Source organism: Temnothorax americanus, unplaced genomic scaffold, assembly GCF_048541705.1.
Source record: "Temnothorax americanus isolate GAGA-0224 unplaced genomic scaffold, ASM4854170v1 Scaffold15, whole genome shotgun sequence".
Classification (NCBI taxonomy): Eukaryota; Metazoa; Arthropoda; class Insecta; order Hymenoptera; family Formicidae; genus Temnothorax; species Temnothorax americanus.
This window is the reverse complement of record NW_027509286.1, coordinates 1,866,948-1,884,550: the sequence shown is the minus strand read 5'-3', so window position 1 is coordinate 1,884,550 and position 17,603 is coordinate 1,866,948. Positions and strand designations below refer to the sequence as shown.

The window sequence follows — 17,603 nt, the reverse complement described above, 5'->3', positions numbered from 1 at the left end:
TATATAGGTAATCTTCTTTCCGTGAGTGACTGTATGGGATCACTCTCTTTATAATCTCGTAAATTTTCATGGATGGAAAGTTAGAGTAGAGCGGGTGACCGGTTGTTGCCCTACATCGCTTCAATTTTCTTTTGTTCCCTAATGCAGCTCGTCGAGTCTTCTCTGGGGGTTTCTTGCCCAGGGAATTTGAGTGATTTGCCACGATTTCCGCAGAATTCCAACTGAGTTGATGGGGCTCGGAAATACCTCCCCGAATAGATATAGATATATAGATGTTTAAAGGACCAAAAGAGAGAAGATTAGCTTTTGGTCGGTGAAAGTGCGTCATTAAGACGCTCGTCGTGATCGTGTCGTTGTACTTTGCTTAAATTGCATTGGAAATGAGATGCCCATCCGACGATTTCCATGGTAATTATGAGCAACAAAAATCATAGGCGGCAAAATCATTGTGGCGATTGTGGTGACAGAAAGAAAGCAAAATTATGGAGAATAATTTCACATTTCCTATAATCCCGCGTTAATCGGAAGCTATTTCTTGAACGTTAATAGGCTGTAGATTGACTCCCGGTCGCGCGCTTGGGCAACATTGAAAATAAACAAGAAAGTGTCTTTTCCATAAGATGTTTTACCCGCGTATCGAAATTTGTGATATTATTAACACATATAATATTTAAATTACTTTTTAAAAACATTTTGTTGTTAGGTCTATTAATATTAGTAACATTATCAATATTACGCTTACACGCGGTTAATTAACATTGCCAGTTAATTAATATTGTTAATCGATACGTTTTCGTTGAAAATTTATTTTTTAATAAAATAAAATAAAAATTGATCAATTAAAACTAGAAAAACAATGACTTATTGTACTTTTTATTTCAAGAGCTAATTGCAGAGAGAGAGAGAATGTACAAAAGATAGATAATAATTAAAAAAATTATTATTAAAATGAATAATAAATTAGTGAAAAATATTTTATTGCTTACGTATATTATCTTAAATAGATTAGCTATTTTGATTAAATCTTTACATTTCTTCGACATAACATTAAGTTTAATACAAACATTGATCTGTTTTTCTTGATTTTTTCAAATTTGATGTTATAATTAGTGAAATATAAGCTTTTTACTTTAGAGATAAGCTAAATAAAAATAATTGTTATTTATTTCTTACTTTATCTTTTCTTATAATACGGGATGGCTGATAACGCAAAATTGATAATAAAACGTTATCATTATTTACATAACTTCATATCATAGTATTGTGAGAGGACACATTATCGTAGCCGAAATAGCTCAGTTGGGAGAGCGTTAGACTGAAGATCTAAATGTCCCTGGTTCGATCCCGGGTTTCGGCATCCCTTTTTTGTTTTGTTGCGCGAAATCCATAGAGAATACGGAGAAAAATCGGTTTTATCATCGTTTCTCACGCGGTAGCTCGGCACAAGCCGAAATAGCTCAGTTGGGAGAGCGTTAGACTGAAGATCTAAATGTCCCTGGTTCGATCCCGGGTTTCGGCAAATTTCTTTTTTTATTAGATGTGATTTACAGGAAGAGAGATGCACCCACAGAGTTTATTTTTATCGTGAAGAAATTCTTAATTAGGAGCATTTTATTTTATTTTATTTTTAGACATATATATGTTTTTTATTATACTGACAGCAACAAATTGCTTCAATTTTAAATTATCTTTCTTAAGATCTGCAATTATGTTGTTACTAAATATGGCGTTGAAATGTTAAAGGGATCCGCGAAGGATTCGATCATTAAGTAATAGATAATTGTGAATATTTTCCTCCCCTTAATTAATTAATTTAACCTTTTAGTTAAATATATCCTTGATATGTACTTAAGTAACGGTTATTATTAAATTATTGCATATACGGATCGAAATTCTCTCGATTACCCATGAAGCCGTCGACCTAGCCCCAGGCGACGATCGTATCATTCGCGTGAGTAAGGACGCGATTATATCGATAATAATGGCTCTCGGTGTAAAAGTCAGCAAGCGTAATTCACGATTCAACGACCTGTTCATTGAGCATAAACCGGCGAGTTCGTATGTTTGGCGTAACTGCATTACACGCACAAATTGTAATTATATACACGTTCATCGCTTGTTCGTGGTGAGGCAAGATATTTGACACGGCTGACACATTATACATGTCGCAATCCATTGTACGTTAGAAGTTAGAAGTATTAGCGTTAAACCTTTGGCGTTTAACGGATTATTTATTACAGAGTATTTCAAAATCGACGTCGCGCCTCTTCCATTGCGAATCCATCGCTATGACATCTCTTTTTCCCAGTGCAGTCAGAGGTACTTCTTGAAAGTCCTCCCTCTTTCGAAATACGCAAATTGCAAATATAAATTACAGTTTATTAAATATAAAATTTGAGATAATCTCCGAGTTGATCGCGCGTCGAAGGACGAATGTTTGTTGCGAAATGTCGACCATCGTATCCATCAGTCATTTTCGTGATTCGAACTAGAATGACTGCTCCATATTATTACCTAACGCTGTCGCATATTTATCGCAGCTAATTATACGCCCGTTCTACATTTGGGTTCTTCGATCTGTCTGTGAACCAAACGCGCACGCGTTTTCCTCTTGAAATTTCAGCGATGCGACTGCCTTCTCTTATCTACGCTTATCGACCGATATTGCCTGCGGGATTCCGAAATATGATGCGCTTCTGGAACAATTATCTCTTAATTAGATTTCTGCTCCGGGAGCATATACGTTTCATGGTGCTTTTCTAAGCATCGCATCGACGAGCTGTATCTCCCGTTTCCGTTTCGCTTAACATTTCGTCTGCTCCACTGGGAAATACAGTAACCGATATTTCTATGTACATTGGTAATTCGTTCATTTATGAGATTTTGTTTCTTTTTATTATGCTATTTTAGAAATTTTTGAGAAAGCAGTTACCTATATGCTTGCCAAGTAGTGTTATCGCCATATCTCGCTTAATAAATTGTGTCTTGTTTACAGAGTCGTGGTTAACGATCTACCAAACATGTTACGCCTCATGGTTCTTCTGCTTCTGTGTAAGTACAGTTCAAATGTCTATTTCTATAAATTAATATCGCAGACATATTTATGATAAGCCAACACTATAGAAGAACATTTATTTTAAATAATCCTAAGGACAGAATATAGTAATGCAAATAATTAATAATATACAGAAATTTCTTAATATTATTATTATTTTATTCTATATAATAATAAATTGTTTAATTTATTACATATATAGTATATAACAATACAATAGAAAAATTCCTACATACATTGTGCGGATTACAAAGAATCGCGATAAAAAATAATGTTTTAATGATACAATCTTCTCTTCATAATCTAAATTTTCGGTATAGTTGTGCAAATATCCAGTTTATTTAGCCGATTTATCGGAAGGACGGCGTAGTGACGTTAGTGGAGGCGGCAATGAAAGAACTTCATCGATAAAACAAGTGTATTTCACAGCCATGTCCCTGGCGATTCGCGGGCTTCGCTCTTCAACGAATCAATTCACTCGCAGTGAATCGGAGAATAAAAATTCCTCCTTTTGAGCTTGCACGCGTTGACGTCGTTCTCCTTTTATCGTTCTTTATCTTCCACGGTCTGGCATTTAGAGGATCGATGAGAATACGGGAATACAATCGGCGAAACTCGCCATTAACTGGCGCGCCATCCTGATGGTCATCGGCCATCAGCGATGGACAAAACGATTAATCTCCACTGGGCCGCCGCTGTGTGGGAGATTACTCAATATTTTTATTTATTATTTCTCTCTTATCGCCGCTGTTCATCCGTGTTGCCGGCCGATAATTACGGGCCAATCGTAGCTATATCTCTGGCTAAGCGTGGGAGCGCCGTGGCATCCTGTCGCGCGGATAAAGTCAAGGATTCGCTTCCGCGGCGAAGGTGAATCTGACGTAGGATCGCTCGGCCCGCGGGATTTATGGCCGTTTACTCCGTAGCTTCTCTTTTGCGTCGAGGAGCAGGGCACAATCTGCGGTACAAGAAGATCGATGTTGTTGACTCATCGACCATTCATGCAGCATTTGTCACCGCGCTTGTCGTTGCCTCTCATCGTATAGAAATATGAAAATTTTATTTTGCTTCAAAATTTTTGCTTCTCGCGCAATTTGCGTATAAAAGTTTTAGGGATACGGAACGCTTAAGTCACGTACGTTGTAGAAAAGAAAACCCTATAAATAATGATTAACTTATATTTATTAATAAGCTTTGTCGTGTTCTTGATTGAATATTTATATTGCTGTTAGGAATATATAATGCTGTTAGCAATACATCTAATTATAAATTATTAATGAAATATCCTATTGATCTCCAATTGATCAGCGTTAATTTTTTAAGAACTGATTTTTAAATGACTATAATTTTAGCTTATTTGTATAATACAGGTAGAAATTTAATTTTATCTATGTGGAATGTACGTAGATAATTAATAATTATTTCTAGATAATTAATGATTCTCTCGAATAATGCCAGATAATGCAATTAATCATAAATGGACATATTTTATGCAAAGAAGGAATAGTTTATGATAATTAAAGGATAAATTCAGAAAGATATAGAAGAGAATATTAAATCTAATTAATGACTCTCTGAAAAACTTTAAGCGCCGTGTTATTGTCGCGAGCTCGTCGTATCTATATAGTAATTTATAGCGAAATGGAGAGATACATTGGATTAACTGAACGAGCTACTGAATAACGTTTGAAAAACCTCTCAACGTAGCGAGGTAGAAAAGTTCACTACTTCGTTGGAAACGCGCGATTCGATATCCGAGACTTAGTGCACAAGTATGCGCGGAAAATTTTTCATCGCCATGAAAGTTTGTCGCTTACTTTCGTGAAACTTTGCACGTTTTCCACGATGTCATAAAGAATTTCACGTAGCAAGTTACGATTTCGTCCGTATCACTTTTTATCCATCTTTATTACTCTGTCCCATCTCTTTTTCTCTTTTTGCATTTTCCAATAACGTTCCGTATGGCTTTATATTCAGCGCCATTAAGTTTCTTTTTTGGGATCGCGGAGTGTGTGTTAACATTGCCAGAATCGATAGACAGACCCTTAATTTCTTGTCCGAAAAAAAATTACATTTTACTCACGATCAGATATTTCTATAAGGCACTCAAACAGCTCGTTTCCAATAATACCGTGCGAACTTCTAATATCGGTACGTCAATCACGCAAACAACAAAGTGACGATCGCCCATCGACCTCTGACCCCATCGAGCTTTTACACTTATGTAATGTGTCATAGGTATCACGCGCTTTCTCTCTCAACTATAAATTTTTTGATGAATTTTCCTGCAGCTGTTTGAAATTTGAAATCATAATTCTTAGCATTACTGGCAATTTTCAGAAGCGCGTATTTATAATCAAAATTTAATTAAAAATTTTATTAAAGGTTAATTTACAATTAATTAAATGAAGGGAAACGTGATTGTAATCGAAAATTATGATCAGAATCTTTCAGAAGAAATAGTTTGTTCACTAAATAGGTTTTTTGAACTTTTAATAGCAACAAAAATTTTTCAGACGATCAAGACGTATTATCTGAAACTTTTAAGATATAAAAGTATTGAAATATTATCGTAAAAAGTTGTCATATTTAAACATTTCATGTCTTTTACTTTTCAAAATTATTTTTCGTATTTTTAATATTTTATATGTGTTATATATATAGTGTTTCCACGTACAATATCACCCTCGATACTCCAATACGTATTTAAGCACTCTTGAACAGAAAATTATTCCGCTTTCCGATACATGTATAAAACGTGTTGTTCTCCATCAACAATAGAATAATGTTACTCATAATCCAAAATAAAGTTTGACAAGTTCAATGTATGTTCTCGATATTGATATAGCTGTAGTTTTATTCTACCGCGCGACTACCTAGCCTACCTATACCAAACAGCAGTGAGAAAAAAATCGCGACATGTACAATTCTATCATAATACCCACGGGATTATACGGGCGCATCGACCGTGCGATTCTGCCCGGTATGCTTGTCGTTGATAAAGCTTCTTTATTCTACAGCGAAAACAGCCTGAATGGTTACCGCCGCTCGCATATTTTCACAACGTCGCGTTGTAGCGCGAAAGCAGCTATACAAATATGCCAAATGGATCCAATAGAACGGCTGTAGAACATTCGGATTAGGCGGCTGCGGCGCCTCGCTGACCTAATTTCCTATAGAGCGAGACGCATGATTGTTTAATCCCAACTCTAATCCGCGCTTCCGACTTTCAGGTATCGCTGCTACTTATACGCCCGGCCGCTGCGAGACAGGGGTGAGTGTGCTCCCTTTCGTTTTATTTCTTTATATTATTTATACAAAGAGTGCTAGATTAAAAATAGTTATATAAGTCTTCTGGTCTTAAGACGTAATGTTATTTCTCCTTTAAATTTGATTAAAATCGAAATTAATCTGAAATTAATTTTGTAACTAGTTTCGGTTCTGTGTATATAACTTTCTGTGCCGCTCTTAATTCCATAAAAGTGTCATTTAATTTATCACGCAGTGATAATTTTGGTACATTTTCTCTTCGCAATTCTCTAAGTTTAATATTAAGTTCCCGACTTATTTCCCGTAAAGTTGCCTAGCTGCACACGGACGATGAAGTCTTTATATCAACGAATTTATCCTTCTTGGTGCTTCCGCGGATTCGCCGGACGCGGACGCGAGTAAAATGTAGTTCAGAAACGTCTTGGAATATTTATCGCGGATTTTCTTAATTCTGTAGAAGTATAAGTGACCGAACGATGCTCTCGTATAAATATTCAAGCGCGGCGCTAATCTCAAGACCGAGCGGCTCCAATCAGGCGGCACTTTGGACGCCAAAGTTAATCAGCGGCTAAGTAATTAAAGTCCCCGCGGTCCTTATTTCAAGCAACGCAATTTAACTTTCCGTAGAATTCCGTACGGACGGTGTACTGCGCGACGGTTTAACGCTTTGCGAGCAATCGATTCGAAAGAGGTAAAGCACGGTCGGAACGCGCCGCGCGCTTCGGGGCGCGACGCGAAATTTCCAACCGCGAGCGTGGAAACGTCGTACGTTACGAACGCTCTTTTCTCATCTTCGCAGATGTAACGCGGATTTTAATTTACGGGAGCGCGAGATCTAATTACAGTGTCATGAGTTACGCGCGCGCGCACGAGCAAGCGAATTTCGTTCCGCAGTGCCGTGAAAAATCGCCCGAGTGAAATTACAATACGCTTCCGCGAGCGTCGCTTTGAAGTCGCCGTTAACGTTGCTGATAAATGCCGGCAATGGTCAATACTCGCGATGCACCGTTTACCGGTTAACCAGTGATTTACGCGACGCGTAGGTGTAGGTAACGGCGACGGACTCCCTTCCGCACCCCGCGCGTTACAGCGAAATTTAATCAAACTTTCGTTTGCCCGGTGGGATGCGAGTTGCAGTATCGAATTTCAACGTGTGCGGGGATAACGCAGCGACGAGCGGTTCGTTTGCATTTTGTGCGTCGTATCGTCTCGCGCACGCAAAATCAATAGCGTTTAATGCACTCATCGCGGCTCGAGCGTACGAATGCATAAATTGATTTCCCTAATTATCAAGACTTCACGTATGACGCGTAAAAAAAAAAAGGAAACAGGAAATTTCACGGTAAATTGACGAGCTGTTGGAATATAATATCTCTTCCGTTAATAGAGCTTACGACTAAATCCTTTGTTTCTCTCGTTTTTTGCGAATTGCGATTACGTCGTTTGGGGGGGAAAAAAATATTACAAATATTGGAATAAACTGATAACTGACCGCTCGGCTTTGTACGTTCTCGATTAATCCCAAAATACAGTAAAAATATTGTACTTTTTCTAAACGACTTTGCATTCAACGTTATCCAGTATCATCCGTAATGATGATTGGATTAGAAGATAGTATCTAAAGAAGATGCAAGCGTTGGAGGGAAAAGTAATTCAGCAGGAGCAAGCTGTAGGAGTTGAAAGTAGCATATCTTTCGAGAGACCTGCGGAAGCTCGCTATCGCGCGAGCTCTTTTCTGGAAGTGGTTCTACATTCTGAGAACGTATTACGTTGCAGGCATCGCGAGATGTCGAGCATGCGAGACTGCCAGAGTTCCTCACGGAATTGGACCTGTCGAGTCTCGAGGCATCCGAGGAGGACGTCGAAGCGCTGAAGAAAATCGTGAAAAGGCTGGCGCCCGAAAAGAACGGCGAGTACCAAGTTTACCAAGGTTCTTTCACAGAATTGTCCTGTACTAACCTCGAGATACTAACTACATCGCTAATCTCTTTTTCTTCCCGTGACTAAAACGATTCGCTTTTTTCTCCTCCCCCATTGCCAGTCTTCTTCGGTAACGAGGACCTCCTCAAGGAGTGGCTCAAAGGAGCGGGTATTATAACTTAAAGCGTTTTTCTCTCTGTGCATGTCGCATCTCTTTGATGTAACCGTTCTTATTCGAGCACTGGACTCTTTTATTATCTACTCTTTTATACACGCGTTTGCAAAATAAACTGTTTAACATCGCGTTTAAACTTTTTGATATAAAAACTGTTTTTATAAAATTATCCTTTAAAGAATGGAACTTTTACAAACTGCTATTTGTAACTTTATTTCACGCTTATTACTTAATTGCTTATTAATCCCAAAAGTTTTGAGTGAAATCGCAGATAGCCAAGAAGACCATAAATACGAATAAAACAAGTTATGAATAAATATTTCTTCTGCTCGTATTTTTTATCCAGGCATAAAAATAATACTCGCTTAATCCAACTTTTCACTCCCTAGCTCTTCACGTATTATCTTTTCTTATGTATATATTTGCATTGTGCATGTGTATATTTGTCTTTCGCATGTAGACATAACGTGCAGTCATATGCGAATGCACTTCTGCAAGTTGTGCATCTGCGCAAATATTTACCGGAAGCTTCTTCGGTAAATTCGGAACACCCCGCATACATTGCGATATCTTACGCGTGCAGAAGCACGAAAATGAGAGCATCGGATGTCTGTACATGTTACTTCTCCAGCCGTCTTACCGAGGCGTCAGATATTACGTAAAGGCTGTGCAAGCGAAAGTCATTGAGTGCGTGCGACTATCTCGGGGCGATCGGACTGCGTTTCTGCTTTCCCACGAGGTGCAATTTTTCGTTTTACGATGATTGTGCGCCCGGCGCTTCGTGACTTTCCACTGAAGTGACAGACTTTCTACGGCAGTGCTATTCTAGCCGATCTGCTATTTCTCCAAACGTGACGTAATTGCATTGTTACGTTCGGTAATTAAATTTTCGAAACACGCCGCGTACGTTACGCGTATTAGCAGATTATCTATCGCTTGTTCATCATCTTGCGCACGAAGCGATATGATGGGGAATTTAAACGTTCTGTGTCACTAGTCTCGGTATAGTTATCGGCTCGCGTGGAATTCTTTATGCACGGAAAAATTAATGGCATAGCTCGCATGGTTCGCGAAGCTTCAAACGATTATGTTGCGATATTTATATTTTAGAAGCACGACCGCGAAAGACACGGGGTGAATGTCGAGTTACGCCGCGTTGATATAATAAGCGCTATATAAAATTTAATAATACTCCACTTCGTACTCAGGCGTGACGGGGCAGCCCGGCGTGGATTATCCAGCCCTCACGTCGATCCCAGCCACTTCATTCAGCTGTCGCGGTCTGAGAGGGGGATATTACGCGGATTTAGAAACAAATTGCCAAGTAGGTGACATCGATATTACGTATCTCGTTCGGCTCGAGCAAAAGTCACGCGGATTGATGCTCGATCCTGTGGTTGTTTAGTTACGGATTATAAAAATTCTGACATTTATAGTGCCCGTAAATAATAGAAATATAAATGCTGAATAAAGAAATTTGAAAAATAAAAGAAAATTAAGACCTTTCTGAAAAAAATTTTTATTATACCTCAAGTTCCTATACATATAATTTATGTACAAAATTACTTTAAAAAAAATTAATTATATATATTAATATTATATATAAAATGTATAATATAATAAAATTATATATTTAATGGCATTTGTAGCGTTTCTATAGAGACCTCTTGATAAACGCACTTGTCACCGAAGTTGAATATAATTTCAGGTATTCCACATCTGCGACAATGGACGTAAAATCTCGTTTCTGTGTCCCAACGGCACTATCTTCCAGCAATCGCAACTTATATGCGACTGGTGGTTTAAAGTGGACTGCAGCAGGTCCACGGAGTTGTATGAGCAGAGTGCGGAGCAATTGGCCGAGGAAGAGAAAAAACGTGCGGAAGCGAGAAAGATAAAGTCCGAGTATCATCGCACGGAGCAGCAAAGTAACGCGGATTACTACGATAACGTCGACTACGACGGTAGACAAAACGGCAGAACGAATCCGTATGGTCAGTCCGCCGCCAAGCAGAATCAAATTCCGGAAAGTCAGGATGAATCGAAATCCAACCAACACTTCAGACCGAACAACGTTTTCGATAACACTCGTAACTCTGGTCGCTATTACCAGGAAAACAATGCGAACGCGTTACGGACTAACGAGAAAACGACGCCCGAGAACTTCGACCAGTCGCCGAAACAGCGACAACATGATAGCGGATCGAATTATCAGACCAGCAGGCAGAGAAATCAGCTGGATACGCAGAGTGGCAAATTCAATTACGAGCACGGAAATAAGTTACAGGATAGTCGGCAGAGCAACACGCAGGATCATTATCAGAATACGCCGCGCAACGAGAAGCCGGCGTTCAGTAACCAGAAGTCGCGAACTTCAACGCGAAACAATCTGTTCAGTTCCAGCCAGTCGCAAAAAGCTACGCCGACGTACATGGAGACGACGACTTTTAGAACCACAACCGCGGCGCCTCCGGTAGAGTATCAGCAGTTCGCGGAAAGCGCCGCCTTCGTGTCCAATCGTGGAGGAAATCGCTTCAACTCGGGCAAATCCTCGAACACTCGACAGTATTATTATCACTCGTACGATTACCGAGATCACACCACTGCTGACTATCGCGGTCACGAAACGACCACTTTAACGCCGCAGAAGAACGAAGAGGCGGAGACGGTGTCCTTCACGCCAAAAACTGGTGCCCCGCCGTACCCCGGGCCTACGTACACTCCTATCTACAAGCCTAGGACAACGACATTGCCACCTTACGAAACAACGTTGCAGTACACGCCGACCACCGAGACGTCTTACTACAGTACTCCCTATTACAAGCACGGCGATATTCCGGAAACTACGTACGCTAATACCGACACCGATGCGACTGTGACGTCGACTTCCTCCGCGGAGGAGTACCCAACTACGTCCTTCAATACGTACAGCGATCTACGGACTCCTCCCGCCATAGGGAGAGTGCCACCGGCCCCCGCGAATTATCAAACTCAGCGGTACGTTGATAATAGGGTGACCGAACAGAGAGAAGTTGATATTTCTTTCGCGACTACGCGTCCGTACGTGAATACAGAGAGCTATCGGCACAACGTTGCTAACGTCACCTCAACCGTCAGTCAGAACGTGTCTCCTTCGTCGACGCCATTTTACGGAGACGCTCGTGGTCAAACCCATGCCAATTATCAGAAAGAAAACAGTTTCGCGAATACCGTAAGCAAAGGCACAACGACGGATCCTTGGCGCGCAACTTTGCAAAGTTTCCAGCAAAATTCGATCAGCTCGACCGAGAAGCCGTTGAGAAGCACCAACGTTTATCAGCAGAACAGCTCTACCAGCAAGACCTTGAGCCCTTACGACACCAGTTTTACCTACAAACAGGGGAAAGTGATGTCCACTTTAGGCCCATATGTACCTTTCACTAAAAATTACGTCTACTCCACGATGACCACTACTCCGACGCCGAAGCCGCCGACCACCGTGCCGACGTACAATCCCAACCTGACAAATTATCGCATGACCGCGAGCAATCTGATACCGAAAGTGAAATCATCGCCTCCGGTAACGAGCAAGCCCAAAAGCAGAGCGACCTATTTACCCGAGGTCAGCAGCAAACCACCAACGTCCTTGGAGGATAGACCGTATGCCGAACGAGAACATGCGCTCAGCATGTTGCATTCTCTTCAAGGTCTAGAAAATGACGCGGAAACTTTGAGCGAGATTGACGCAAAAGACGAAAACGGTCGAAACGGGCCCTCCGCGCTCGGTCCGTCCACTTTGCACTCGTTAGCTCTGTATTTCGCCACGGCCGGCGACAATCTTGACTCCAACGAAACCATCGAGTCCACCGCGAGTGTCGAGGAAGTCGAGGGTAAAGAAGGCGGTCATTCGCATAATTCGTCCGTCGAATTACCGACCAGTATTCTTACACAGCACACCATCTCCTCGTACATCGAGCTGTTCAATCTGAACAACGCGCTCGAGGGAAACGCCACGATGACCGAACTCACGTCGGAAGCCGATGACGTTGGCGGCGAGGTAGATGACGATCTAGAGCTCGAGCAGAGCGAAGGTCCGGTGAACGGCGCGCAGAGAGCGAACAACACCAAGCTGCGCGAACTGGCCCAGGTTTTCACTCACGCTCTGTCGGCGTATCTGCAAGATCCGGATACCTTTAAGAAAGTGCTCACGGAGATCAGACCCACGCAACCACCGGCAACGACCGTCGACGACGATCAGTTCGAAGTGACGACGTTATATCCGACCACTGCGGAAGAATTCGCGTCGGTGACAAAGGAGAAGGATGAAGTTCTGGATTTTTCGGACGATACCGACAGAAGACGCAAGCCATCCACCATATTCCCTACCACTTTACAGCCGCCCGTCACCACCGACAGATCGTATTCGACTTACTACTCGACGCCATATGATGAATATTACGCAACAGAGAGCCAAACACGAAGGCCAATTTACTACCCGAGCACGACGTTGTTACCGCCTAGCGCTTTGTCATACGATTCGGGGGATTACGTCGAATCATCGACGCAGGGTGGTAATACGTTTGCCTTCGAGGTGAATCGCGTTTTCACCACCACCATGAACGATATTCAAAATTACGATGGCGATACAAGAGATTCGACAGACTTGTCACCGGTCTATGACAATTATTTCCCGTTGGACGAGGACGGCAGTCGAAATAAGATCGGTGGCTTCCATAATAACACGGCGTCAACCTTCCAACCTTACGGTAAAAACGTCAAACCGATCGGCGCTACGCCTATAAGCAACTACGTGGCGTCGTCGACGGTGGCGTCTTTTCAGAATTCTGGCCTAGGAACGACTGCGCCTACTTGGGGTAGAGGCTCAGCTGGTGATAAACCTGTTCAAAATCTCACGCCGCCTCATTATCATCGTTTCGGTAATGTGAAGAGTTTCGAGGTGTCGAACAGCATCCTGCCGAATCAGGCGGTGCGGTCGACGACGCCCTTGCCGAGAAGCAAATCCAGCTACAAGACCGCCAGCAGCACCGTTCAGCCGTTCAGGATACGTTACTACGATTCAACGACAGCGCCACCGGAATCTCTCGCTACAGCTCGTAGCTCGTACGCGAAGTTCAGGAACAGTTACAAGCCGGAAAGCAATCGCGTAGAAGGCACTCGCAAACCCGCGGCGACAACGGCGGCGACGACGATTCGGGACGACGTCGGGACTCTAGATCCCGTCACTGCGACCGTCAGCGATGTTACTCCGTATACCGCGACCGTTATTCGCGCTACCTCCAGCAATCCGGCGAACGCGTCGACCACAAGACACTCCAGCCTGCCGAACAACGATCATTGGACTTCCTCGCCCATGGTCACTCAGCTCTGGGAGACAACGGTGTTCGTGGATCCTCGGCACATTAATCACGGTCTAGAGTCGAACGTCGGCACCACTCAGTCGCCCGACACAACCGGTGACGCTATTAACGGAAAGTCGGAACACACCGTGACGGCGAGCACCACGAGATCGCCAACGTTGTCCACTGTGGATCACGACGTGACGACGGAACCGCGGACCACCAGCACACCGAGTCCTTGGCAATGGGCGACGAGCGACAACAATTCGCCTGTGACATTCACTCTGCTGCCAACGACCTTTTCGGAAAAGACGGCGACACCGACTCCGATCATCACAACGCGGTCCAGCATAACGACCACAATTACCTCCTCGGTGACGTCGACCAATGCCGTCCCCCGAGATAACCTGGCCTCCACTCTGCTGCCATTTACGACAGGCAGCACGTTCAATGCCACCGAAAATGAAGTAATCAAAGCGCATGAGATGTTCGGTAATCTGAATGAGACTAGCACGAACACGTTGATGCGAGTGATGAAACAGGCCGACAGCAACGCGATGGTAAGGCAATTGGTGCTATTGCTGATAAATCATTGCAACGGGCCCAAAAACAAGACGATGGAGCAGGAGAAGGAGCAACTGTTAGACGCACTTCTGAGGATGCCCGTTAACGAATTTACCTCGGAGGAGTCGCGAGAAATCGTCGCTAGCATCAACCGACTTAATCTTCCGATTTGTACGTATTACACTGTATTTATTAAAGTTAATATTTATTTATAGAATATTTTATGCAAACATTAATTTTAATTGGCGCTCTAGTTATCTTTTAAAGTTATGAAGATGCTTTATTTGGATAAACACTATATATTAAGAATAGTGAATACTGTCGACAATTAATTTTCGTCGTGTACATAGTTGATGTAAGTATTCTGAGATGTAATCAATTATGTTTTTTGTTATCATTTTATTAATGAACGGATTATTTTCAGCGTAATAAAGTTAATTTCATTAATTGCTTTAACATGCGCGATATAGCATTGTAAGAATACAGGATATCTCTGAAAAGATAAAAAATAAGAATATTTCTTTTTTTTATAATTTTTTAAATTTGATATTAATCTTGCCTTCTTAATTCACACATTATTATTTTTAGAATGCCTTTGCAACATATGATTTTATTACGAAATAAGAAATTATTTATTTTTTTCAGTAAAATTCTTTATTCCTTTAAAACAGTATTCCTTTATACTTACAATGTAATATTGCATATGTAAAAAATACAATATCACCAATTTTACGCAACAAATAATATTATTTATTTCTTCAGCTTATATTTTATTAATTGTTAAATAACACAGATTTAATGTTTTGTAGTTAAATCACGAGTGGCTGCTTCGACGAATTCCACGACAATGAGGACTCCCCGAGCGTCATCCGTGAGACCCACGCCGTCAGCACCATCCATCACTACGTTTCGCAGTAGGACGGGACGGAAATTCCGTACGACTACCGAGAGTGCCAACGTCTTCTCTAGAAGATCGGACGACGCTGTCTCGGAGACGAATAATTCTTTATCGGAGAACGAGGCCACCGCTTCTGACAGCCGAGCCCTCGAGCTCCTCAGGTCACTCTACACAATAGCTGCTAAGTGGGGCTGAGAAGCCGCATAATCGACGACCGATCGGAACTACGCGCGCGTCGGAAGACTCAAGAGATGAAGATCTCGCTGGAGTTATAAGAAGACGTCCACCTGTCGATACGTCGGAGTAGATCGTTGCTGTCACCCATCACCGTGTCACTCCATCTAGCCTAAATTCGAGGGTTCAAGCTCCGAACGGTGAATCGGTTTTGATCTCGGCCCATGAGTTGATGCCCATCAACAAATATAGGAATCTGCTTTACAACAAGCGTTTCTTCGCGAGAGAAACAAGAGAGAAAATGAGAGAGGACACAGTACATCGTACTTCTTGTCGAATATACCATTATCAGAAGTCGACAACATTTAGTTATTATTGATTCTGGAATACTTACATTATCAAACTTGACTGAACTGTACCATTACATTTGCATGCGGTACTCGGAAAATTAGATTTGAGCCGAGAGGATTGGCTTCTTCGAACTTAGATCGATAACGCCGCTGCGAAGTTTGATTTAACTTAGGGCCGAGATTGACATCTGCGCTCGCGGATATTAAGCAGGTCGTGTAACGATCGATCTCTCGGTAATGTAAATCCGAGCCGCGGCTGCTTGATACCCGCGACCGAGCGTAACTCGTGTCGGTTAATATGCGGAGTCCCGATCGATCATCGATGGACAAGATCGCAATATAATAATTAACCGGCTGTAGTCCGACGTTAAGATTATGTATTGCTCGCCGTCCTTTTTATTAAGAATAAATCATCGATCGCCTCGAAACATCGGCAACTATTACTTGAAGAAAGAAAAAAAAACGCCTGCCATACTTCGTCCCTCTTTGTTTAGCTATTTTGCGTGAACGCTACACTCAACTTTACTCTCTCTTTTCTATAATCAAAGAAGTTCGCACATATTAAGCAAGGTAATTTTATACGTTTCACTTATGTTTATCACGCAATGATATAACAACAAAGTTTCTCTAAATGTTTCTTCTTTATATAATTTTATAAGTCTTTAACTGGCTGTCGTATAATTGCGTTGCACAATCATCGAAGTACCATATATATAGTAACTGTGATTAGAAAAAATTGATTTTATTGGAAAACAATTTGACAAAACTTTATATAATCTTTTGATTTACATCTTCTGGATGTATAGACATATATGACTATGTATATTTGAAATAAGAAGCGAATTTTAATTACTGATATAGAATATGTGAGAGACCTTCTTTACATTAATTTTTTATATTTCTAGTATATGTACTCGTGTAAAAAACAGTGATTGTCTATGCATGCCAACGTAAAAAGGGAGTAAACATTTTGACACGTTCACGCTCCTCTCATAATGTTGCCAGGTACATCGTCAAATTGCAACTCGTTTTTGTTGAATTGCATGCATGAAATTGGTGGAATGTGATGGCACGTGGTGAATTGCACCATGTACGCTTATGGTTATTTGTACCGGTCGGACTCTACGTGACACAATTTCAACCCTTTCCCCCCGCGTATCTTCCCTCAACGAGGTCACTATCGTCCTAGTTCGAAATACGCGTCAACTTCTGGGCGGTATTAATTTTTTTGCCGGCAGCATTGAATTGAATATTCGGCGAAATGTACGCGTCGGAACTTCCACTCATTGTCAGTCCAAAACTGACCGTCGAACTGTTGTTCAGTATTACAAAAAGACTCCCTAGAAGGGATCCGTACGGTTTTTCCGGCGGATCACGTGAAATTATTTATTCGCCTTCGCTGTGTTGCGATTCCTACGTACCTACGGCTAACAGTAAGTTATTCATATAATTGAAATTACGGTGTTGGTAACGTTCTCTTTCGTTTGGGCAGTTTCGAGGTCGGCGATGCGCTTCCATTACGATCCCGAAACGATCCAAATGGGGTTTCTAGGTCATTATTTAAGTACGCGATTTAGCGTGTAGTTGTGTATCGACTTTATGTAATATACCTTTGTACAGTATGTGAATAAATATATACAGGGTTTTGTTTAGCTGTGTTCTACTTATCACGTACACGTACTTATAATATGTCCCTTATAATATTATACTTTTATAAGGACTTTAATATTTTTATTAATACTTTTTATTCTATAATACGATTCAGGTGTGTACGGCAGTTCATATTATTACTAATATTATTTAAAAATATATATATTATATATATATATATACACACATATATATATATTTACTACAGTAA

General features: G+C 41.3%; 1 protein-coding gene and 2 non-coding genes across 7 annotated transcripts in view; all 3 read left to right on the top strand.

Moving 5' to 3' along the window:
• Thw (chitin-binding domain protein thawb) overlaps positions 1 to 17,394 on the top strand; it is a 52,978-nt gene extending 35,584 nt beyond the window's left edge. For 3 of the 5 annotated variants that reach the window (XM_077402262.1, XM_077402263.1, XM_077402261.1), the window contains 7 exons: positions 2,996 to 3,051; positions 6,289 to 6,329; positions 8,102 to 8,276; positions 8,367 to 8,414; positions 9,629 to 9,744; positions 10,129 to 14,491; positions 15,130 to 17,394. In XM_077402262.1, the coding sequence (XP_077258388.1) occupies positions 3,021 to 3,051; positions 6,289 to 6,329; positions 8,102 to 8,276; positions 8,367 to 8,414; positions 9,629 to 9,744; positions 10,129 to 14,491; positions 15,130 to 15,413 (5,058 nt within the window). In that variant the 5' untranslated portion in view covers positions 2,996 to 3,020 and the 3' untranslated portion in view covers positions 15,414 to 17,394. The remainder of the gene's footprint in view (positions 1 to 2,995; positions 3,052 to 6,288; positions 6,330 to 8,101; positions 8,277 to 8,366; positions 8,415 to 9,628; positions 9,745 to 10,128; positions 14,492 to 15,129) is intronic. The other 2 variants (XM_077402264.1, XM_077402265.1) reach the window with 2 other exon arrangements.
• Positions 1,285 to 1,357, top strand: Trnaf-gaa (transfer RNA phenylalanine (anticodon GAA)). The gene has a single exon. It is a non-coding gene; the product is annotated as a tRNA-Phe (tRNA).
• Trnaf-gaa (transfer RNA phenylalanine (anticodon GAA)) lies at positions 1,447 to 1,519 on the top strand. The gene has a single exon. It is a non-coding gene; the product is annotated as a tRNA-Phe (tRNA).
• Positions 17,395 to 17,603: the final 209 nt, after the last annotated feature.